The sequence below is a fragment of the Cryptococcus neoformans genome, chromosome 11 (assembly GCF_000149245.1).
Source record: "Cryptococcus neoformans var. grubii H99 chromosome 11, complete sequence".
NCBI classification, from domain to species: domain Eukaryota; kingdom Fungi; phylum Basidiomycota; class Tremellomycetes; order Tremellales; family Cryptococcaceae; genus Cryptococcus; species Cryptococcus neoformans.
In genome coordinates this window covers 1,142,748-1,164,756 of record NC_026755.1, presented here as the reverse complement: position 1 = coordinate 1,164,756, position 22,009 = coordinate 1,142,748, and the positions used below count along the sequence as shown (strand labels likewise).

At 47.9% G+C, this 22,009-nt stretch overlaps 10 protein-coding genes and 1 non-coding gene; 6 read left to right on the top strand and 5 right to left on the bottom strand.

The window, feature by feature from the left end:
* Nucleotides 1-554, top strand: part of CNAG_01880 (hypothetical protein) — a 2,075-nt gene extending 1,521 nt beyond the window's left edge. The window contains exon 4 of the mRNA XM_012197433.1: nucleotides 1-554. This exon is cut by the window's left edge and continues 506 nt beyond it. Within this exon, the coding sequence (XP_012052823.1) occupies nucleotides 1-415 (415 nt within the window). The 3' untranslated portion in view covers nucleotides 416-554.
* Nucleotides 555-705: 151 nt separating this feature from the next.
* CNAG_01879 (cathepsin A (carboxypeptidase C)) lies at nucleotides 706-3,018 on the top strand. XM_012197432.1 has 12 exons: nucleotides 706-1,018; nucleotides 1,071-1,135; nucleotides 1,187-1,281; nucleotides 1,332-1,450; nucleotides 1,502-1,564; nucleotides 1,616-1,669; nucleotides 1,722-1,905; nucleotides 1,956-1,984; nucleotides 2,032-2,103; nucleotides 2,163-2,540; nucleotides 2,592-2,753; nucleotides 2,806-3,018. Exons 1-12 carry the CDS (start codon nucleotides 782-784, stop codon nucleotides 2,908-2,910), a joined length of 1,563 nt encoding a protein of 520 aa, XP_012052822.1. The 5' UTR covers nucleotides 706-781; the 3' UTR covers nucleotides 2,911-3,018.
* Nucleotides 3,019-3,118: 100 nt separating this feature from the next.
* On the top strand, nucleotides 3,119-4,702 carry CNAG_01878 (myo-inositol 2-dehydrogenase). XM_012197431.1 has 6 exons: nucleotides 3,119-3,262; nucleotides 3,327-3,445; nucleotides 3,503-3,797; nucleotides 3,854-4,168; nucleotides 4,231-4,313; nucleotides 4,372-4,702. The coding sequence occupies exons 1-6, from the start codon at nucleotides 3,197-3,199 to the stop codon at nucleotides 4,595-4,597; spliced, it is 1,104 nt and encodes a 367-aa protein (XP_012052821.1). The 5' UTR covers nucleotides 3,119-3,196; the 3' UTR covers nucleotides 4,598-4,702.
* On the bottom strand, nucleotides 4,630-6,761 carry CNAG_01877 (GMP synthase [glutamine-hydrolyzing]). XM_012197430.1 has 8 exons: nucleotides 6,636-6,761; nucleotides 6,548-6,586; nucleotides 6,434-6,494; nucleotides 6,122-6,381; nucleotides 5,715-6,064; nucleotides 4,878-5,670; nucleotides 4,768-4,820; nucleotides 4,630-4,713 (listed from the first exon to the last, which is right to left on the bottom strand). The coding sequence occupies exons 1-8, from the start codon at nucleotides 6,696-6,698 to the stop codon at nucleotides 4,698-4,700; spliced, it is 1,635 nt and encodes a 544-aa protein (XP_012052820.1). The 5' UTR covers nucleotides 6,699-6,761; the 3' UTR covers nucleotides 4,630-4,697.
* A 137-nt stretch (nucleotides 6,762-6,898) lies between these two features.
* On the top strand, nucleotides 6,899-7,652 carry CNAG_13014. Its single transcript, XR_001046242.1, has 4 exons — nucleotides 6,899-7,182; nucleotides 7,247-7,311; nucleotides 7,367-7,475; nucleotides 7,530-7,652. It is a non-coding gene; the product is annotated as a hypothetical RNA (non-coding RNA).
* A 145-nt stretch (nucleotides 7,653-7,797) lies between these two features.
* On the top strand, nucleotides 7,798-10,919 carry CNAG_01876 (TBC1 domain family member 5). XM_012197429.1 has 7 exons: nucleotides 7,798-7,957; nucleotides 8,017-8,149; nucleotides 8,211-8,852; nucleotides 8,904-9,043; nucleotides 9,101-9,243; nucleotides 9,306-9,697; nucleotides 9,754-10,919. The coding sequence occupies exons 1-7, from the start codon at nucleotides 7,896-7,898 to the stop codon at nucleotides 10,774-10,776; spliced, it is 2,535 nt and encodes an 844-aa protein (XP_012052819.1). The 5' UTR covers nucleotides 7,798-7,895; the 3' UTR covers nucleotides 10,777-10,919.
* Nucleotides 10,877-16,314, bottom strand: CNAG_01875 (WD-repeat protein). XM_012197428.1 has 15 exons: nucleotides 16,123-16,314; nucleotides 15,921-16,070; nucleotides 15,737-15,869; nucleotides 15,532-15,689; nucleotides 14,989-15,477; nucleotides 13,745-14,933; nucleotides 13,601-13,694; nucleotides 13,169-13,548; nucleotides 12,970-13,118; nucleotides 12,867-12,916; nucleotides 12,680-12,809; nucleotides 12,308-12,622; nucleotides 11,746-12,246; nucleotides 11,493-11,697; nucleotides 10,877-11,434 (listed from the first exon to the last, which is right to left on the bottom strand). Exons 1-15 carry the CDS (start codon nucleotides 16,216-16,218, stop codon nucleotides 10,947-10,949), a joined length of 4,527 nt encoding a protein of 1,508 aa, XP_012052818.1. The 5' UTR covers nucleotides 16,219-16,314; the 3' UTR covers nucleotides 10,877-10,946.
* A 170-nt stretch (nucleotides 16,315-16,484) lies between these two features.
* On the top strand, nucleotides 16,485-17,893 carry CNAG_01874 (glutathione S-transferase). XM_012197093.1 has 7 exons: nucleotides 16,485-16,696; nucleotides 16,756-16,860; nucleotides 16,911-16,989; nucleotides 17,046-17,113; nucleotides 17,167-17,199; nucleotides 17,264-17,303; nucleotides 17,353-17,893. The coding sequence occupies exons 1-7, from the start codon at nucleotides 16,625-16,627 to the stop codon at nucleotides 17,409-17,411; spliced, it is 456 nt and encodes a 151-aa protein (XP_012052483.1). The 5' UTR covers nucleotides 16,485-16,624; the 3' UTR covers nucleotides 17,412-17,893.
* CNAG_01873 (hypothetical protein) lies at nucleotides 17,434-18,569 on the bottom strand. The gene is made up of 3 exons (XM_012197427.1): nucleotides 18,281-18,569; nucleotides 17,889-18,225; nucleotides 17,434-17,826 (listed from the first exon to the last, which is right to left on the bottom strand). The coding sequence occupies exons 1-3, from the start codon at nucleotides 18,453-18,455 to the stop codon at nucleotides 17,538-17,540; spliced, it is 801 nt and encodes a 266-aa protein (XP_012052817.1). The 5' UTR covers nucleotides 18,456-18,569; the 3' UTR covers nucleotides 17,434-17,537.
* Nucleotides 18,570-18,725: 156 nt separating this feature from the next.
* Nucleotides 18,726-19,892, bottom strand: CNAG_01872 (solute carrier family 31 (copper transporter), member 1). Its single transcript, XM_012197426.1, has 6 exons — nucleotides 19,748-19,892; nucleotides 19,594-19,685; nucleotides 19,327-19,533; nucleotides 19,193-19,265; nucleotides 19,011-19,111; nucleotides 18,726-18,947 (listed from the first exon to the last, which is right to left on the bottom strand). The coding sequence occupies exons 1-6, from the start codon at nucleotides 19,805-19,807 to the stop codon at nucleotides 18,902-18,904; spliced, it is 579 nt and encodes a 192-aa protein (XP_012052816.1). The 5' UTR covers nucleotides 19,808-19,892; the 3' UTR covers nucleotides 18,726-18,901.
* A 245-nt stretch (nucleotides 19,893-20,137) lies between these two features.
* On the bottom strand, nucleotides 20,138-22,003 carry CNAG_01871 (prolactin regulatory element-binding protein). XM_012197425.1 has 9 exons: nucleotides 21,802-22,003; nucleotides 21,642-21,746; nucleotides 21,490-21,584; nucleotides 21,379-21,442; nucleotides 21,164-21,325; nucleotides 20,695-21,107; nucleotides 20,571-20,643; nucleotides 20,383-20,518; nucleotides 20,138-20,331 (listed from the first exon to the last, which is right to left on the bottom strand). The coding sequence occupies exons 1-9, from the start codon at nucleotides 21,931-21,933 to the stop codon at nucleotides 20,261-20,263; spliced, it is 1,251 nt and encodes a 416-aa protein (XP_012052815.1). The 5' UTR covers nucleotides 21,934-22,003; the 3' UTR covers nucleotides 20,138-20,260.
* Nucleotides 22,004-22,009: the final 6 nt, after the last annotated feature.

Below are 22,009 nucleotides of genomic sequence, written 5' to 3'. Positions count from 1 at the left end.
TGCGCATGAGCCCCAGACCCTTTATTCCACCCTCGACCAGGCCACCGCCGGTCCTTCCACTTCTACATCCACTTCATCTCACGCTCAACATACACCTACCGACCACGAGCACGCTCTCCAACAGCTGCATGAGCAGCACCAAACTGAGCATCATCATGAACACCATGACCATCATACCGACACCCTCTCTTTCGAGGGCCTCACATCGGGCAACGAGAACTCTGTTGACATCAACATGGTTCAACAAGCAATGCAGGCCGCCGCAGGCCAGATGGATGATTTGGAAATGGGTATGCAGTTGCCGATTGAGATGCAGATGCACTCTACGGGGCATGACGATGATGTGGAACAGAGGGAGTACGACTTTGGACCAGGGGCGTTCGGGACTGGGCAAGGGTATACTTATAATGGGTAGTTGTAATTGTAGATTGGAATTTCCCCTAGGTCTTATGTGTTTCGCGTCTACGATATGTTACCACCATGTTCCAGTAACCCATTGTTTGTCATTCTCCACACCATGGCTCTCCATACTTAAGCCATATGGAATCCATGTAATAAGTAGCACATGCAAGCTCTCCCATTTTATGGAACTACGGGATACACCTACCCCACAAACGATTGAGGATTGAGAACTTCTGGTGGCCGTCGGAGTTATCCGATGGTTCATGGCCATTCTCTCGTGCCATCAATAGATAGATCCATTCCGTTCCTTTTCTCACTCTTCATTTTCATCCACTTTCTGTATATATCCACTCTCTGTATATACCCACTTTCCGTGTATATGTTCTACGCCATGCGAACATTAGCATTTTTTGCCATCCTCCCGTTGGTACTCTCACTCCAGCTCCTCCACTTCCCAACCCCTCAAGACACGCTCGATCTCGCTGAGTCACTCATCTACTCTGGCCGTGCTCATGTGGGTGGTTATGCTGCCGAGGCGGATATGGGACATGCCAATGACATGCGATTGAGCGCCATTGGGGATGAACATGTTGTTCTCAGCCACAAGAAATACCCTGTGGGTCGTGGCCTTCTCGAAGATGGCCAGGGTACAAGCTGACAAGAAATAGAATCATAAAGTTAGGATCAAGTCTACCACAGGATGGTGTGATCCCGACGTCAAATCATACTCTGGGTGAGCAAAACAATGAATTCTAAAGTATTCTTTATATCTAACACTTTCCAGATTCCTCGACGTCGGCTACGGCAAGAACCTCTTCTTCTACTTTTTTGAGTCTCGTTCCAAACCTTCCCAGGACCCCGTCATCATGTGGATTAATGGTAAGAGTTATATTTCGTTTGTCTTTTTAATTTTGCTGATCCAATCACAGGTGGACCTGGATGCAGCTCTTCCCTCGGTATGCTCATGGAACTTGGCCCTTGCTCAGTCAAAGACGACCCCAAAGGAGTGAATGACACGGAACGCAACCCTTACGCCTGGAACGAAAAGGTGAACCAAGCATCATGGAAACTCTGGAATGAGTGATTTATGAATTTGCAGGCCAACGTTTTTTTCTTGGACGAGCCAATTGGTGTGGGATTCAGCCATGCCGATAATGGCCAGGTGAGTTTACCGCCGTGGTCAAAGAACAACATGCTCATGGTTATCCTGTAGACTGTGAGCACCACCGAAGAAGCTGCAATTGATGTTCAAGCCTTTATTTCCATTGTACGACCATGTCCCCCTTATAGATTGAGCAACACTGACTGATAGGTTGTAGTTCTTTGAGACTTTCAAGGAATTTGAGGGCCGAGCTTTTCACATGGCTGGCGAATCTTACGGCGGTCGATACCTCCCTGTCTTTGCTAGTGCTGTTGTGGACGGTAACAAACAGCTCATCAAGGAGGGCATGGCACCTATCAACTTGAACAGTGTTATGATTGGAAATGGTGTTACCGATTACTGTGAGTCCTATTTTGGAAACGCCGGAAATTGCTGACCTCGTTGTGTATAGTCACCACGACTGAATCATACTTTCCTTTCGTCAGTAATTATATGATTAGTACCGGCTTCCAGCTAATATTTTATAGCAATGTACCCTCCATGGCGATCTCACTGAACCTGTGCAAAGTATTGGAGCCTGCGTTGCCATGGCCGAAGCTGTAAGTATAACCCTCCTAACCCTCCTGGATCGCTTACCCTGCGAAACTGTTCTACTCAGGTTCCCAAGTGCCACAAACTTGCCAAGAGGGGATGTCTCGAAACTCACGACTATACTACCTGTTCCATGGCCATCAACTACTGTGAAGAGGTCCTTGGCGAAACATTCCTCTCCGCGGGCGTCAATCCTTACGACGTGACCATGCCCTGTACCGTCGAGGAGCTGGCGGACTCTCTCTGTTATCCTGTGACCAAGAAGATTGGCACTTACCTTGACTTGCCTGACGTTAGGCATACTCTTGGTGTTGATAAGCTTAGGAGTAACTGGTCAAGCTGTGATGGATCTGTGTTCACCAGATTCACTCAGAGCTTGGACAACACTGGCAAGACATGGCTGTACGTTGCTGGCCTTCTCGAACGAGGTGTCAGGGTCCTGAACGTACGTTTTATTTCGCTAGCGACCCTTGTTTTCAAGCTAATAATTAGACAGTATGTGGGTATGCTTGACTTTATCTGCAACCATGTCGCCAATGAGCTCTGGATGGAGCGACTCGAGTGGTCTGGAAGGGCAGGGTACAACGTCGCCGAGTTTAATGACTGGATTGTTGATGGACACCGCGCGGGAGAGTTTAAGACCTATGGCAACCTGACCGTGAGTTTATTGAACTGATTGACAGATGAACAAAGACTGATGGACGAAACAGATGCTTAAGATCAGGGGTGCCGGGCACATGGTGCCGTACGATAAGCCCAAGGAGGCGTTATTTATGGTCACTTCGTGGTTGGACGCCGCAGCTCTTGACCAGTAGATACGAGGTCTTCAGACATAGACAGTCGCCCAAATCAGAAGCGGTGAGGGAGAGGCATCGTCCATAGCGTAGAAATTGATACATTTCTATGCACAGAATAATCCTGTATGGCGGGGTTTGCGCGACGCGACTGGATTTGAGACGCGACTGACGGCGATGAACGAGGATATTCGGTGATTACGCCGGACCGGAAGAAGCTTCTGGCTGTGGGAAGTGTATATACACACAGTTGGACAAAAGACAAGTCAGACTCTATCGTTCCATATATCTCTTTTGCATATACGCAATGTCCCAGAACAAGATACTCAATGTCGCTGTCGTCGGCTGTGGTGAAGTCGCGCAAATCGTACATGTCAGTCCATCCTGTTTGAGCATCCGCCAATTCAATCGACTGATGCAAGCCCTCCTACAAATAGATTCCCAATCTCGTGGTAGCCTCCGACAAGTACAAGATCACTGCTCTCTGTGATGTCTCTGTCAAGTCGGTCGAACTGTGTGGTTCCCGTTTCGGAGTCACCAACATCTTCACCTCTGTGTACGTCTTCTCCCGCATTAGCATGATCACTAGAGGTAGCTCACGATAGCGATACAGCACAGAGATGCTCGCTTCTTCCATCCCCATCGACCTCGTCTTCATCTTGACAGCCGACCAGTTCCACGCCGAGAACATCATCGAATGCGCCAATGCCGGTAAACACGTCATGATCGAGAAACCTATGGCTCAGACACTCGCAGAGTACGATGCGGTGGAAGAAGCGAGGGTGAAGAATGGGGTAGTTATATTTGTGGGATACATGAGAAGGTATGCTCTGGCATTGGAGAGATTGAAAGAAGAGATCAAGGGGAAGTCGATCAAGTATGTGAGGGTCCGGGATATCATTGGGAATGTAGGTACTTTGTGCTTGCGTATGACAGACTGTGACTCAAAAAAGGAGAATCTCAGAACAGCTATTTTACTTCCCAGTCGGGTATGCACCAGCACTATTACAAAGATTTCCCATCTTCCGCATCATCTGAACTCATTGCCAGACGTGCTTCCAATCTCAAAGAGAACCTTGGTGCCAAGGCAGATTCGGACCCTCGCAACGCAAACTCATGGGCCCTCTTGCATAGTCTGGGCAGTCACGACATGTCGGCTATGAGGGATATTATCGGTATGCCGGAAAAGTGTCTCTGTGCGACAAGGAGCAATGATGGGGATTCTTCTTGGTGGTGGACGGCTTTGTTCCAATACAAGGGATTCAAGGCTTACTACGAAGTGAGCACTACACGAAATTGTTGGGGCCGGTTATATGTGAATATGCTGACAAGGGAGGGTAGATGGCCATCGACGAAGTCGCGATTTTTGATGCTCAAATTGAAGTGTACACCAACGACTCTCGTGTCAAGATCCAGTACGATACGTTAGTCCCTTACGCCTTCTTTCATTTTGACTTTTTCCCCCGCTGATGTTTTTCCCAGACCATACGTCAAAGGACTTCCTATCAAACTCATTATCCAGCGCCAACTGCCCAACGGCGACTTTTCGGAACAAGTTACTCGACCAACATATGTTGACTCTTACACCCTCGAACTTGATTTGATTTACGATGCTGTGGTAAACAAGAAGGAGTACAAGACTACGCCATTGGATGCGAAGAATGATACAATCTTGGCCAAGATGATCATGGACGCTTTGGTGGACTGATGATGGATTGATGGAGGGTTATTCTGAATTAGCAAAGACAAAAAATCGAGTCTGTATCTATGCATCCAAAAACCTAAAATGGGAAATATATTCTAACAACTTAAAGCCACTCAACACTATATTATCTATTAGCTTGGAATTCTTTAACAAACGTAGAAAATTGCACTCACGTCCCAGGAGGCTTGGAAGTAATGTCGTAGACCACCCTGTTAACACCCTTGACCTGTACGATATATCAGCTTTGTGTTCCACAACACCATTCAAGGAACGCCCAACTCACCTCGTTGGTAATTCTAGACGAGATCCTCTTCAACACTTGCGGGGGGAACACGAACCAGTCGGCAGTCATGAAGTCTTCTGTAGAGACGGCCCTAACCGCAACGACCTGGTCATATGTCCTCGCGTCACCAGCAACACCAACAGCCTTGACAGGCAAGAGGGCAACAAAGGCTTGAGAGATTTGATCGTACAAACCAGCAGCACGAATTTCCTCAATGTAAATGTCGTCGGCGTGTTGGAGGATCGCGATTTGCTCGCGAGTGACCTCGCCGAGAATTCGGATAGCGAGACCAGGACCGGGGAAAGGGTGTCGGCCGACTAGATGCTCGGGGATGTTAAGGAGACGACCAAGGGCACGGACTTCGTCCTTAAAGAGCTCTCGAAGAGGCTCAATCAACTTCAACTTCATGTCCTCCAACAATCCACCGACGTTATGATGGGTCTTGATGGTAGCACTGGGGCCCTTGAAAGAGATACTTTCGATAACGTCGGGGTACAAGGTACCTTGGAGCAACCACTCGATTTTGCCCTTGGCCTCACCGCCCTTCTCGGCAAGCTCTTTTTCAGCAGCAGCCTCAAGCTTGGCAGCCTCGGCCTCAAAGACCTCAATGAAGGTGTTACCGATGATCTTTCGCTTACGCTCGGGGTCCTCGACACCTTTAAGACGGGCAAGGAAGAGTTCGGAAGCGTCAATAACGGTGAGGTTAACGCCGAGATCAACGGTAAGCATCTTATGAACCTTCTTGGCCTCGTCTTTCCGGAGCACACCGTTGTCGACCATGATAGCGTGGAATCTAATTCCGAGTCAGATATGATTGATATGGGGAAAGGAACTCACCGGTCACCGATGGCCTCGTGCATCAACTTGGCGGCGACAGTGGAGTCGACACCACCGCTGACGGCACCGATAACCTGACCCTTCTCACCGCAGATTTGCCTAATCCTAGCAATCTCCTTGGGGATAAAGCTCTCCATACTCCAGCCGTCTCTGACACCACAGACATTCTTCACAAACGCAGCAATGACCTCCTTACCCCTGGGGGAGTGAGAAACCTCGGGGTGGAATTGGACACCATAAATAGGCTTGGATTCGTGGGCGACGGAGGTGAAAGGGGAAGTAGGGGTGGACGCGATGGTGACAAAGTTAGGGGGAAGGGAGGTAAGTTGGTCACCGTGAGACATCCAGACCTGACCATCTATTGTCAACACACACGTAGTTTAGCGGTCCTACAAACCAAAACTCGCCTGCAAGCCACCGTCCGCCTCCATCTCAATACCCTCGAACAATGCATCCTGATCCTTCTTGCCAGTCTTGACAACCTCGATCTTGGCGTAACCGTACTCCCTGTGGGTGTGAGCATCGACGGTGCCGCCGTGGACACGGGCGATCTCCTGGAGACCATAGCAGATACCGAGGATGGGAACGCCGAGGGTGAAGACGTCGGGGTCGACGTGAGGAGCGTCGGGAGCGTAAACAGAGTAAGGGGAGCCGGAAAGGATGATACCTGATACATATGGTCAATGATGGATCAATCAATGCGTGGTGTTTAAATTCACCCTTAGGCTTCCAGGACAACTCGGAGATCTTTTGCGTGCAAGGCAGCATCTCACAGTACACCTATAGTGATCTGTTTGAGTTTATTGCTGAATCTCAAAAATAGCGATACTCACGTTGAGCTCTCGGCATCGTCGAGTGATCAAATGGGAGTACTGTGGCATTGTCAGCTGTAAGAAGGTGGTTTAAGTTTTGTATACGAACCTGGGATCCAAAATCCAAGATGAGGATGGTGTCGTACAAGCTATGAATCTCCTCTGTGGCCATTTTGTATGGGGTTATGGATGTTGTAGATTGTGGAAAGAAGATATAATTGCTGCTCGACAAAAAAATAATCGGCAGCGCCTGGAAAAAAAAAAAGAAAATTAAATTCATTTTGGTCCCGGAGTCCGGCTCGAAGTAACGTCTCAGGCGTTTGTTCGTTGTTTATCATTACGTTGTAATGTGCTGACTGCCATATGCATGTACTACAACATACACAATGCGTATATCCATCCAACTATTAGGAGCTAATAGCCCAATAAATCTCAATGTACACCTCTGGAATCCTATCAGGGATGTTAAGGCCAAATATGAGCTCAAGGCAGATATTCAGGGCAAGCACTCGCCACAGACCGAACTACCAACGGATGTTCTATCAAGGCAGACAACTTGAGGATCCCTGGCTGCTTTCGGACCGTAATATCCAGCACGGTTTTACATTGCATGCTCGCCTAGAGTATAGCAGAGATTCGCATTTCAAGGTTGAGCTGTATGTGATTAGATACCGATAAGTGTTGGGCCATGGCCATCAAAACTGACAAGCTCTCTTGTAGCATGCTGGGAAAAAACACTAGCAGATAGTACTGTTAATGTGATCCCCTGCTTCAAACAATCGACTGTACGCGAATTCGAGACATTATAAGTTCTGCATACTCATATTGTAAGGGTTAAAGACTGAACGACCTCGAATCATCAGGGAACCGACCCTAAGGAATCATTTTCTTTTACCTATATTGTTAAACAAAAAAGAATTGACATGCCCTGAGAAGGAGGGGTCGGCCAGTAGGTGTCTCTACTATACCGCAAGTGATCGTATCCAATCTCGTTTTGCTGCAGTCAACAATAAAAAATCCATCCCGATTCATTGTAGTACCGGTCCCAGCCTCAGCTAGCTCTAGTCACTCGTCGGCCGAAGAGAGCAAGACTGAATACTTGACGGTATTGTATACCGGTATTTATCATGTCTTGTTGTTGCTATGCAAATTTTTCTTTTTTTTTTGATACAGATGATGATCGTCGATGTGATTGGGGTTTGTTGATTTTGTCTTTACGCGTCATGGAAGGAGGGGGATTCAATTTCAGGGATTGTTGTCGTGGGTGTCTCTTTAAAGCTATACTATTACCCTCTCACATCTCTTCATAAACATTCACTTACGGTCATATATATTTACCCCAAAACGCAAACATACAGATGCCCAAGATATGACTACTGATCAACTTCACGAACGAGACGTATTCCCACGTCCGTCTCATCACGACATCCAGTCAGTCAAATTCCTTTCATATCATGTACATCACTCTTTGAGTGCTGACGTCGCCTTAGATCCACATGGGAGAAACTGTTTTCTGACCCACTCGTATCAGTTGCCAGGCTTAAGTCTAGGTCGCTAGATAAAGCTGGCTTAGGGCCAGCTGGGCCTGATGGAGGTGTTATCCTGCGATCTGTATATTGGAGGGTAGGTCCCGCGTCAATGCCGCCTGATCAAGGACTTGTGGCTGATCACACCGCATGCCTAGTTCTATCACAATCTTCTCCCATCTCCTACATCCCTAGATCTTTTCCCGCAGGCCCTTGACGCTTCGCGCGAGTCTTACAACGTTCTCAGACGACGATACCTTATCGCGCCCGATGGTCGATGGGCTTCAGACTGTTCGGGGTTCGATGAATCGCTCACGCCTGCCTCCCCAACCCGCTGTGCTTCCCCCAGGATAGCCTCTGCGGTCCACGGCTCTCCATTACAACCCAGTGACGGCTGGGACCCGTTATCGTTATCGACATCCTCACCTTGGAAAACTTGGTTTGCCCATACCGAACTTCGGGCGACAATCAGGCAAGATGTCGAGCGCACATTCCCTGATATGTCGTATTTCCAGCTCGAGAGAGTACAGAGATGCATGGCAACGGCATTATTTATCTTTGCTGTGCTCAATCCGGATGTGGGCTACAGACAAGGTATGCACGAGCTCTTTGCTTGTTGTTTTATGGCGGTGGATAGAGATTCTCTAAAGGTGGTAAACAAGGCCGAAGGACAGCAGAGAGAGGCTATGTTCAAGACGCTAGATAGGAGATATGTGGAGCATGATGCGTTTGAGCTTTTTATGGCGATCATGAAGAACGCTAAGGCGTTTTATGAGTGGAGAGCAGAGGAGGGACCGATTGTAAGTATTCCGCTACGACCTATCAACTCTATTGACATTCTTGATTGTCAGAGATCTAGAACGGCTACTGTACCCCAAGCGCCTATCATCGTAAAATGTAATAATTTGCATACGTCTCTCTTGAGACGAATAGACCCCCAACTTTACGAACGTTTAGAGACCGAAGGTGTAGAGGCGCAAATATGGGCCATGTAGGTCTTTATCTGTACTGTATCGAGGTAAATGACTAACATATTCACTCTCAACAGTCGATGGATCCGACTCATTTTCACCCGCGAATTACCCTTCAGTGTCGCGATGAGATTATGGGATGGAATCTTTGCTGAAGATCCTGGGCTGCAATTGCTTGACTATATCTGTATCGCAATGCTCCTGCTCGTGCGAAATGAGCGTGAGTTGGGCCTCAAGCCAGGACGGGCGTCGATCATCTAATAAAGCTGACTTTTAATCCAGTGATCGACGCCGATTATCCCTCTTTGCTCACCAACCTGCTTCATTACCCGGCCCCATCATCAACATATCCTTTTGAGCCTTTTTTGATACTTGCCCAAGCTCTATTCTTGCGAAGCGACAGCTCGCCAGCTGCGGGCGTAGAGATAGTCATCCAGAATCAAGATCTTTTAGACGTCAAAGCTGCCCCGAAAAATCAAGAAATGGACTTGAATGACCCAAGAAGTCACCACTCCAGGTTTGCCGGGGGGAGGGGTAATGGGCGCACAATTTCGGGAACGGTAAAAGAGAGGTTACAGAAAGGTGGAGTGGGAGGTTTGGCTCAGGGACTATTTGAAAGAGCACAGGCAGCAGGACTGGACAAGGCATTTATATCTACTGTCAATGACTTTAGGGTACATCTCTCTTTTAATAGATACAGATAGGATGGTAGGCACTAACTCAACTTTAGAAGAATTTGCCAGACTCCACAACTGCATACTCATACCTTCCCAACCTTCCATTCTCCCCATCTCACTCGCCTGGACCACGTGCATCAAGTCTCTTTTCAGCCATTCCTAACTCCGCCTCAGCTCTTCCCTCTCGGTCTTTCTTGTCTCCTCATTCACCCTCCGTTTCCAATAGCACTCCTCCTCCCCGTCCAGCTCTCCAATCTCGCTCATCCATTGATAGCCAAACATCGCAAATATCTGTGAAAACAATTAAGGACGCAGAGCGAGAGATGGCAGAGCTGCGATTGGCCATGCTCGGTATGGGCAAAGCAATGAGCGAGTGGTTGGAAGTGCTGAATAACCCAGAACAACACATGGAAAAAAGTGAACGGGAAAACGCATGGAAGGGTTTGGAAAGAGTCAAGGAGACGCTGATTGATGCGGCAGGGAAAGAAGTGGATGATATTGTCAAGGAGTGGGGATGGCATGAAGGGTTGGAAGCTTCGAGTAGCCGATCATCTACTCCAGCCCCTTCAGTCATGGTCCCGCCTCTTGAAGCTCCAATCACCGAGCCAGAGCCTAGTCATGCGGCAGGAGTCGCCGCTTCTGGACCATCACCCATGGATTACGAAGAAGTCACGCCCACTCCACTCAGTGTTGCAGTCATGCCCACGACTCCTCGGTTCCTCTCTGCCTCTCGGCACAGCCTATCACCTATAAGCCAAGGTAGTTCTTTAGCAACGTCCAGAGGAGAAAAGAGATTATCCGCCCAAACGGTACGGGGGGATGGACCTATTTCGGGTCTACCGAGGGTACCTCATACAGTTCCTATCAACTCAGAATCCACAAGGTATCGATCGGAAGAGGCAAGGAGACCTGCGTCAGCTGGCTTAGGTATCATCTCTGTCGGCGAAAAAGAGCAGTCAAAAGATCAGTTACCCGCTAACGTTGATCCGCTCGCTGGTCTGGGAACAGAGGTGAGGGAGAGCCGGAGGCACGCAGGAGCTGTTGTAGATCCGTTGTTGGGGATAGATGTCCAGTGACCTAGCAGATTTGAAGAGAAAGTCCGACAGAGATGAGCATCTGGTATGCTATCGTGATGTATCCTTTGCTTGCTTTGTAATCCGTATGTAAGAACGGTGTAACTCTTCTTTGCTCAAGGTATATGCATTATAGTGTAAGAAGACTATACTATGTCTCTTCATACGACTTTTTAGAAGAAGTCATCCATATTAAACTCCATCCCTCCCTGCTGCACGTCCTGCTTCAGATCCTTCATCAAGTTTCCAATCTTTCGCTCTGCCTTTGGTGACAAGCTTGGCTCCTTTTTCTCTTCTATAATTGTCGCCGGTTCTTCCATTTTGATGTCTCCGTTCAGTATCTTAGGAGTGGCGACTTTGCCACCGTCATCAACGGGAGGTGATGAAACTCTTGAGCTTCCTCCACTCTCAGCCAGTACATCCATATCCATGAATAAAGAGCCATGAGGTCGCCCACTGGCACTAGAAAGGAGGAACGAGGGGCGACGACGGTGCGATGAAGTGATGAATGGTTCTTTTTTGGACTCGGGGGCAACAGATGCCATACTGGTAGCTGTAGCCGGCGTAGGAGGGATGCTTGAGATGCGGCGAAGACGGACGGGGAAGAAGGGGCGCTCGAAGGACCATGAACGTAGAAGATCGAGGGCGAGGTCGTGGCAACCTGCGAGTAATTGATCAACGATGGCTCTTCCTATTCAAACTAGACAGCTGACACGTACCCATGCGGAAGAAGACTCTGGCATTATGTAGAACAAAGTCGAATTCCAACTTAGCGGAAACCTCGCTGGTCCCTTTCGCCGTCTGGAGAGATTTGGACTTAAGGTGCTGGAACATCAGGAGCAAACTGGGGTCATCATTTTCTGGATTGCCGACTCGCATAGGCTTCTCTGGAGAGTAGTCATTTGCGACATCGATCATCGGGGACTGCAGGTCATTAGAGATTAGACAATCTGACGGACAATTAATACTTACTATGAGCACTCTCACAGCCAGATCCCTCCTACCCAACATCCAGAAAGCCCACGTTCCCAACCATCTATGGCCGCCTTTAAATGCCAACGGTAGAACAGTCTCGCTCACAATTCGTCTATAGATCGGCCCATCTGTCCTCCCTTCCACTACTCTAGCAAGGGCCAGGCCGAGTTGCCAGTCGTTGAGCTGCCTTAAACAGACGTTGATTCCATCTTGAAATTGTCCAGCCAGCATGAAAAATGCAGCCGCATACTCGTAGCGTTGTTTACTTAATAACGCATAGGCGTTCTTCATGGCAGCGGTCTTCCATCGATCGAGAGTAAAGTCATTAGCCAGGAATTTTAGCATAAGCTTCTGCTCCTTGTGGCCAGGTGCTTGACGCCAGAGACCATGGACGACTTTCTTTTTGCCCAGGGCAAAGAATATTAAAGAACAAGATGTGGGGTCTCGATCGTCATCTGCCATAAATCGATTCCTCGCAATAACCTCGAGTTGCGACCTCTACAATACCTTATGTAAGCCATTTTCAAAGCAAATAAGCAAGCGAACAGCTATAGCTTACCGTAGTCTCCGCTGATTTGAGCCATAAAAACACTCCCAGTTTCTTTGCATCTTCCCACAGCATCTTGCCATTCTTACAGCATTGAGTAGCAGCCTCAAGTAGCAACTCTTGGCTGTCGCTGTGCATAGCCCACACAATGTTCCTAAAGGAAAAGTGGCTCGCTCCTTTTGGCTTTGGCATCTGCCGTAATTCAGTATCGCTGGAGGGGGTGACGGTGCCAGACGTATTGCCCCAGCGATCCGAGTTGACATACATCCGAATGGAAATGAGGTAACGCGTACCAGATATGTCAAGTGACCTTCCTTGTCGGTCGACCTATTTGAAAGAGGAAGAATAAGTTTTGTCATTCACTTCGCAGATTTTTCAACTGACCTCAAGGGTAACTCGAGCAACACTAGCCAAAAATGACTTATCAGCCGCAGAGATGGGGATATAAACCTGGCCGCATAACCTTTCTTCCAATGCGGTAACGATCTTTTCTGTAAAGTCATCTTGCGTGTCCCTGGCACCAGCTGTCAGAAGTATAATAATAATATCAACGTATTTAAGCGTGACTTACTCCTCCAGTGTCGGAGTCGAGGCAAATAAACCTTCATACTTTCGCGCGCCCTGAACAAGCTTAGCCGTAATCTCATCATTACGAAATCTGGACGGGAATTCACCGTTTTTGGGCGCTTTGCCACAGTCTTAGTGGTGTAGAACTCTGTAGGATCCAACCGTTCAAACGTTAACCTCTTCTTCCCTTCCTCTTCGCATTGCTTCAATGCCTCCACTAAACGCAACAGAATGCTTTTTACAAGATTCGCTTTGTCTATATGTAAAGTTAGTTGGGTATGTTTGAGTGTAAACTAGGATACTCACCCCAGAGAAGGCATTGACCTAATAGGATAGGGTGGTAATCCCACAAGGGCCCATTCTCTTGCGCAATAAGCTGGAATATATCCTCCGCCTCTCCATCTTCTTCTTTATCTTCTCTATCAAGGAAACGGCTAAACAGATATATTTGATTACCTGTTCCGACAGCTAAACTCCCTCCTGCAAGCCAGATCGAATCGTTGATAGGAATTGACGTGTATGAAAACATGTCAATAGTGAGGAATGGTGCCCATCCGGGAGTTCGCTCGACATAGGACATGCGCTGTTCGCAGATGAGAAGAATGCGGTGGGGGAAGCCGACAGCAAGGACCGATTGGAGATCAGATGTAGTAGTCCAGTCAAGGTCCTGAACCTTCATGCCGAGACTATAATCCTATCAGTAACCATGGTTTCATTTCTTAAGATACTATAACGCACTCGTAGACCTTGGTTAGTTCCAGGCCTGTCGAGAACTCGCTGATTTTTGAGTCCCAAATAGTCATCTCATTCCTCCCATCTTCCAACTCGCAAACTGTATCAAGGTCAGATCGATATCTTTGATTCTCCATCCCATCAACTTACTCAGGACTGTCTTTTTCCTCGAGCTACACCTAGCCATGATTGCATTCTTCCTCCCTGTCCTAACCACGCCCGTCCTTACCCACGGCTCATCTTCCCCGCCTCCTTGTTTCTCATGCCTATGACCATCTCCATTCATCTCACAAGCCCTATCAGGATGGCGCACCGCGTCGCCATTGAATCCTTTCTCAATATCTTTACCGATGAGATGCTGTCCCAATTTGGGGGTCCAAAACTCGAGATCACCATCTTCAGAGACTGTGAGGATCATGTCTTGCAGAGGCGTATCGGTTTCCCAATCGATTACATTTTGATGCCAGCCCATGGGGTCTACAGGGATAATCATTCGGGGTACAGACTTCACCGGCAAACGGTAATGCGAGACAAGTAGGATGATTGGTTTCTCGTCGACTTCATCGCTCTGTTCTGCTTGCGTCTCGGAAGTCGGCATCCTCGATATGACTCGCCATACCCAAGCTTCACCGGACCTTGTCGCAGCCATTATAATGGCTCGCTGAGTGCGACGACCTCGGTGATCAAACCCGTCATCAATATCAGAAACTGCCAAAAGCATTTCAATCTCGTCATTATCTTGAGGAGAAAAATGAGGCAAAATGACAGACTCGCAAGGTGCACTGCCACCTGGATCGAGATGTTGGAGAGTGATGGTCGCAGGAGCATCAGGCGGGTTTGTGTAGAAAACAATCCCTCGTCCCTTTGAGAACATTGCAGCTTGGCTAGGCGGAGTTGTAGCATGCCAGTGCCCTTTACCAAGAAGAGATTTAGGAGCGGTATGCCATTGTTGAGGCCGAACGTTGAGTTGCTGCTTATACCAGGTCGCAATTTCTCCGGTATCTGCCATTGCCAAAAGGCCTCGACCGTTCGGGGTACGGATAAAGCTAGAGATGTTATTTTCGAGCTGAATATGTGATACCTCGCTAAGAGAATCAGAGGATGTCGGGGAAATACTTTGAGATCTGGAGGAAAGCAACTCTGCCAAAGACACATGGACAGATGATATGCGGTTATGAGCATGGGTTGGAGGGAGTATAATCGTAAGAGATGGCGAGATAGAGGGAATGTAGAGCAGTTGAGCTTCTGGTGACCAGTAGGATGGGTTTGAAATCGATGGAAGGATAGATTTTGCCAGAGGCAAAGATTTGAGCAAAGTCGGGGGTTTTCTGTCCATGTTCTTCCCATCCATCAGTCAGTAAGCTTGTAAAGGAAACTGATACTGGCAGACTTACAACAATAGATCGTAATGTAATGCTCCCGTCAGGAGAAATCCAGGCAACAACATCGCTTTCTTCCGCCCTTATGAACTCCAGGACTTTTGCTCTATCTTTCACTTTTTGTATCTCTCCGCCATTCTTGACCTTCTCCGGTTCCTTTCTTGCGACCGTTTTTAGGATTTTCGCATCCCAAACCCACATGACGCCGTAAGGGTTTGACTGGGGTTCTTTTCCTTTTGTTTTGGTCGACGTTTCGTGAGCATCTCGATTGAAAGATCTGTGGTCGAGAGAATAAAGCAATTGGAACCATACAGGATCGTCAAGGACCGGAGAGTAGATTCGGAGCACCGAGTTAGTTGTGATCGTGAAAAGGAATGGATCACTTCCTGGGGCGGAATTACGCCATCCGATCCACTGCATCTCTCTAGGATGTCGTATTTCCTGAGCGACACGCACTGGCTGTCCTTTTCGGTCGATAGTGAGAATATATCCTGATTTTTGGTTCTGTGGATAGTGATTAGCACTCCTTGCATACGCAGAATTGACCTTGCAACGTACCTCGCTGAACCATGCAAGGTGCCCTGAAGCAGGAGAGATCCGGACGCTAGCAGGCACAGGCAAGGGTTGCTCCCAAAGTCTGTCCCATACTACAACTTCGGATGTAGGGTTCATGCGCCAGTATTCTATACCTTTCTTTGTTCCAAGTGCAAGGGTTCCTGGCCGAATGATCAGATGGCGCTCACCAATCAAAGTGTTACCTTACCATCACGGAAATCCATACATGATACGGGGGAAGAAGCGACGACGGTCGAATGGACTGTCCAATCAGTATGGGCCTTTGCTTTGTGAGGCTCATGCTTCCAAAGTACAATATAGATGCTGCTCCATGCTAGTATCTGGTTGGATTGTTAGAAAATTGCGGCAATCTCAATGGGATGCGTACTCACGTATCCATCATCAGAGCTACCAAGGACACCCTCGACTGTGCCTGTTAAAGACGAGGAAGCTCGATGGGGTAGTGCAAGCCAAAACTGAAGAGTCTCTACAAGTTTCTGTTCGGGAGTAAGAAGCACCACATTTGATGCTGAGGGATACACCTGCGACTATCCGTGAGCCTCGCTAACAGGCCTTTGGAAAGAAGTGACGCACGATGTATGCTGCGTCATTGACGACTACTCCTGCCGCGTTTTGTGTGGAACTGTGGGAAGGTTGTCCTGGAATGGCCTGTCTTAGGCGGAGAGCCATCTCTCACTCTTCTGTCAAGGGGCGTTGCTGTTTGATTTCGCGAGCGCTATGGTTAATGTCAACATCATTTCAAAGCTACCGGCTTCTTTATTCGGGTCGGAGCCTGATGGAAGTCCCCCAGGTCAGCCAACAAGGTGAGGCGGACATGGCCGTTAACCACGGGCATTGGCCGGAGGCAGGGGTTTGGCAGCCGACGGGCAGCGGATTGGTGGCCCGATTGGAGATGTGAGGGGAATATTTGGAATTCATCCATCTTCTGTTCCATTAGTTATTAAGCATAGCGTTTCCGACGGAGTTGGATAGACTCTGGGCCGCAACCGCGCGGCCATCCGCCTCATCGCTATAAAAGGAAGCCACTCTCTTCTTCCAAACACTTCCGCCCAGCATTCCATAACGCCACCCCAGAATGACTGCCATCACCCTTCCTCCCGCTTTCCCTGTCGTCGGTTTCCCGCTCTTCGCCGTGTTTATCCTCAACGCAAGTCATTCTCTATTGTTTCCACAAGGTTCGCAAAACAACTGACTCTGGCGTTACAGACTTGGCAGCAAGTTCTTGTCTCGAAGGCCCGTAAGGAGTCTGGTGTCAAGTACCCTACATTGTATGCTCCCGAGGCCGAGGCTGCTGCGGATGCCAAAAAGATGGTGAGCTTAATGTTTATATCATCTATGAACTTAGTATTAACGTGTGGCAGAAATTCAACTGCTGCCAGCGTGCTCACGCCAACACTCTCGAGAATATTCCCTACGTTCTCGCTCTGTTTGGTTTCCTCAGTACGCCGTTTCGTTTACCTTTAATGCAGGTTGAAGACGTCTTACACATTCAACAGGTGTTTTCCACCCCAAGATCGCCTCCGCTGCCATGCTTACATGGATTATTGGCCGCGTCAAATACACCGTACGTGCAGTTATGACAGTTATCGCACTACCTATGCTGACTAGTACCTACAGGCGGGCTACGCTTCTGGTGACCCTGAAAAGCGTGTGAGTCCATATAGTAACAATAACATTGACATTTCCATCAGACTAATATGTATATTTTTTATAGATCAGCGCCGTCTATGTGATCTCATACATTGGACTTTTCAGTAGGTCCATTCATTGTTATGGTCGACACTTAACTCACCTGTCCATTAGCCCTTGTCTTCGGAACCCTTGGCGTTGCTGTTCAAAAGAGCTATTCTGTCCTCTTCTAATCATATGAATATTCATCTTCCAGTTTCGAATGATTTATGTGCAATTATTCATGCGGGAAAAAAGGGGGGAAGATTTCGAAGTACTTTGGACACACTGAGCTGCACCTCAATCTAATCTACGAACATTCATCCCTTGCCGCCCACTCCAGCTCCTCCTTCGCCCTCTTCAACCTTCTTCTTCCCCCAAGCCGCCAAATATAGGAAGGCGATCATGCTGGGGATGATGGAGCAAACAGCTATCCACCCGGCAAAGTACACCCAGGCCTCAACACCGTAAATTTTGACTGAGCTACCGTTTCCTCGTTTCCAGGAATACTGTGAGACACTTGAGGACGAAGAGGAGGATGATGATGCACTAGATGAAGAAGTTCCCGTATAATAATGGTTGTTATCATCATTATTGCTATACGGCGAGCTAAACCACAAGAGTTGTAAAATTTCCTCAACAAATTCAGTTCCTATGAAGTTGACACTTACGCGTGCGAAGAATGACCTCTCATACCGTAAAATGATTGATTCATATACAACACCACCAAAAACAGCTTCAAGAAAGCATTCGCTGCTACATAGTAGAACAGTCCAGGGTGCATACTACCCTCCGTGATACCAGTAGCATAGAAGGTGGAAATCCATCGTCCGCCCCAGGCGTTGTAGCTACTTGCTCGCCAGGCCAAGTCAGAGGCAATGACCAATGTAGCTAGAACGATGATGGATAACTGGTAAAACAGCATCCAGATTGCAGAACCGAGATGTTTGGGAGCGTTAGTATACTCTACTTGCCCGCATCCGGTGCTACCTTCGTAGCCCCTTGCGGCTATTCACCCTTTAGCCCTTTATCTCCAGATTCCTCATACGGATTGAGAACTCACGATAGCTGTAACCATACTGAGCATGGTAGTTGGAATAATCATTGACCAAAATCACAAATTCTGCAATAATCAGCATGATTAGGGCAGCAATGCCTATCAGATTGGATACCAAGCAGATCCAAATCCAGATGGTTGGGAAGGTTTCAGGGCCAAGCCATGATTCCTTGTCAGCCATGATGATGATAAAAGAAGCTCAGATCAGTTCTTCCTCAATAATCCAGTGTTAAATATCAAAGGGGAGGTATGGGTTGTGAGATGGGACTTTGGATCAGGGTTGTGTGGTTTAACGAGGGGAGAGAGAAGAGGATTACAGAACCAAGAGAGGTTTTACAAAGTGATGTCGATGAATGATAAGATTTGAATAGATGGCCTATCCAGCTTTCCCTCATAAAGTGCGAAGCGCATAGTTGGCCTTGCTTTATGGCCGCGGGTACCCTTTTTGTTTGAGAACTTGAAAGGATGATATTTCAAAAGAGCTCGGCCATCCATTACATATTGGCATCTGCTGCGGGGCCTTTCCTATCATCACTTAGCGTGTAGATGCTCGAAAACATAGCGGGGCCGTCTGATTGATTCTGAATGCCAGATAAAATGTACATCATGTTCTACACCAGTAGCCCCTTAGTGGCAAGCCAACCCTTTCCCACTCGTACCAGACAACACGGCCCTGCAAACGATTATCAGTGGCTAGCACATTTTATCCGCTATTCTTGCATAGATAAATGCTTACCCGACGTCCATCTCATCTTCATATATCACATGACCGAAGAAAGCACCAACGACAATGGAGCTGAAGAGATACGTGTTGTAAGTCATCGCGACGAGCATGAGCTGAGGCATAAAGGAAAGAAAAAAATGTCAGTTTCATCCATTTCCTAGAAGAGCAATGCCCATTTTGGTAATGATACTTACCCAGAAGGAAATGGCTACGGTAACGGCATAGAGTCCAGCCCTAATCAGTCTCAATCTGAGCGGCAACCTGGTACTACCAGGCCGAACGATAATGAGCTCCTTTCTGATGAAGCAGCACAAGGGCGAATGCTTACACTCCAATCCTGTTCAAAGCACCTACTTCGATCCCGCCGTACGCAGTTGGGATAGGTGGTATGAGACCTGTTTCAGCAGGGCTGCCGTCTCTGTCCCTCCGACCTTGCTGCGTAGAGGAATAAATGGCAGCAGCGACATGACGATCGTAATCTTTGATGTAATGAAGAAGGTAAGAATAAAAAACGGAGATGCCAATGATGATAAGGCTACGATGGTTCTGTACAGTCAGCACATTATTTCCCCCAGTTGCTGCTATATAGACTCACCAAGAAAGAATCATAGTCCAAGTACCCGAGATATGCCATGAGCGGAAGACAACACATGTGTCTGCTACTTGGTTATTCCACAGCATGTTCATCTAGCATCATGTTGATTAGCCTGACACAGCGTACTCTGCGAGTAGAGACAAGGACAACCTACCGAGCAAGCGGGCATGTCCATGTCAGGCATAGTATGTTTCGAGTGATCACCGTGGTTCATGTTGTTGTAAGGGTAGATATGACAGGGGAATAAGGGCTCTTTGTTCAAATAGAGTGTGTTACCTTGCGTGTAGATACTGTATACATAGAAAGTATACAAAGGACACACTGCCGGCTCCGGTTATTCTTCGTTCGGCGGCGCGGCTTCCACATGCGCAGAGTGCAATCACGCAGGGCACAACAACAACGACGGCGGCGACATTCTTTGGATAGCGGACTTCGCCGGCTAAGCTTGAAAAAAGGACGATAATACGAGGCCATCATATTCACCACTACGAGCGAGGAGAAGGAGCAAAGAGAGATGTGATCAAAAGACATCCACATCGAAGATACTAAAGTCAACAGTAGCATATTCATCTCTAATCTAGCACTACTTGCATGCAGCCTCTTTATCACTATAATACAACGTCGCTCTGAACTGAAAAATAAATAAACCCCCAATCACCTAACACGGTCACCGTTTGAAAGCAAGGGCCAAAATCAACATCAAAAGCGTCAACAACAAAATGATGATAGGCGTTGATACTGTGACTGATCAGTTTGCTGGTTTACAATCCATCGGAGATGGTTACTTACGTCCACCAAAGTTAGCAGGTACCACGATGGCGCGAACAGTGTTGTCGGCACTCGCAGACACAAGAAGGGAAGCCGAGGGATTGAACTTGAGGGCAGTAGGAGGGAATGAGTGGGCATGAAGGATCTTTAGAAGAGGCTGCCAAAGTAATTGAGTTAATTATCGACTTCAGCAATCGAGAAATACTCACTGCCAAAGTTTTGGAGTCGAGAATCCCGATCGAGAGATCAGAGCATCCATATGAGAGAAGTCTCCCATCAGAACTTTAAGCCTTCATCAGCAAAACTAGTATGAATAACTAATAGAGGGCATACCTAACATCGAAAACCGTTACAGGCTTTCCAGCAACTTCCCGCTTGATCAGAACATCCCACTTCCCCACGTCCTCCTGAGGATCGCTCGCTGTCTCCTTCCCCTTTCCTTTCTCCTCTTCGCTCTTCGCAGTAGCCTTCTCCTCCTCGGTCAATTTCGCCTGACTCGGTGGTGCAACAACTCCAAAGGTGCACACCCACGCCTTTCTCGCCGCGCCTCGCTTTGCGGGTTTGGTAGAGTTCAGTACAGCGTGAATGTTGAAAGGCGTTGAAGGATTACGGGAAAAACGGGCCGAACGAAATATGGCTGGGACGATGTCAAAACTTGGAGCATAGACCGTTTGCTTTAATGTCAGGGCCTTTCCGGCAGAGGAACGCTGGTAAATCAAGAGCGCAGTCGTGGTGGCCACAGACAACTAAAATGATATCAAAACTACAGTCTACCACGCTCAATCGCAAAAGTCAAACCTACCCATTCGCCCTCAGGGCCTCCCCAGTCAAGATCTACAAGTTCAGAATCTGTGGAAAATGCGGGGACTACAGGTTCAAGTGAAGGGAAATGCAGGATGGACACCCTATCATCGGTACTTCCAACCGCGAGCAGCTTAGACGAGGGCGAAAGGACAGTGAATTTCTATATTTTTTTCGATCAGTACGTTTGACAGCTGCAAGCACTGATGGACCCACTTGGTAAGGATAATCGTCGGACCAATCAGCCCCTATGGTTTTCTGCCCTCCGACTAGCTCAATTCTAAAGAAGGAGTCAGCATGGGACCATGCCATGGAAGCGGAACCTACTTATTGTCACTGAATGAATAAACTCTGCAGTGGTCATTATTTTCAGCTTGAATGGCCGATGAAGGGCCATTGATGCCCGTGACAATGCTTGTGGTCTACCAATGGCCCTCGCATTAGATTTACCATCGGTAGATTGCATGATTTTCACATACCTTTTTGTCAATAGCCATAGTCATTGGCGCATCTTCATCATTGCTGAGGGCAAGTTCAGTCAAATAACTCAAAGACTTTCCATCTTTTGAGACTTTGCACAGTTTCTATATATCTCATGAGCACATCGATGAGATTTGATGAACGGTAGAACAGACTTACCAGCTTGTTTTGAATGCCGCTTCGGGTTGCTCCGCCACCACCTCCAAGGATCAGCTTAGCGTCGTCAGCCCAGTCAAGACAGTACACTGGAAAGGAGGGAGTTGGATGAGGGTGATGAGCTGTCCTGGTCATGTCTTGTGAGCGGCTTGCAATGTTTACCTGAGAATTGATCGAAAGAATATTGGTCCCACCGCCAGTGGCCCATCTA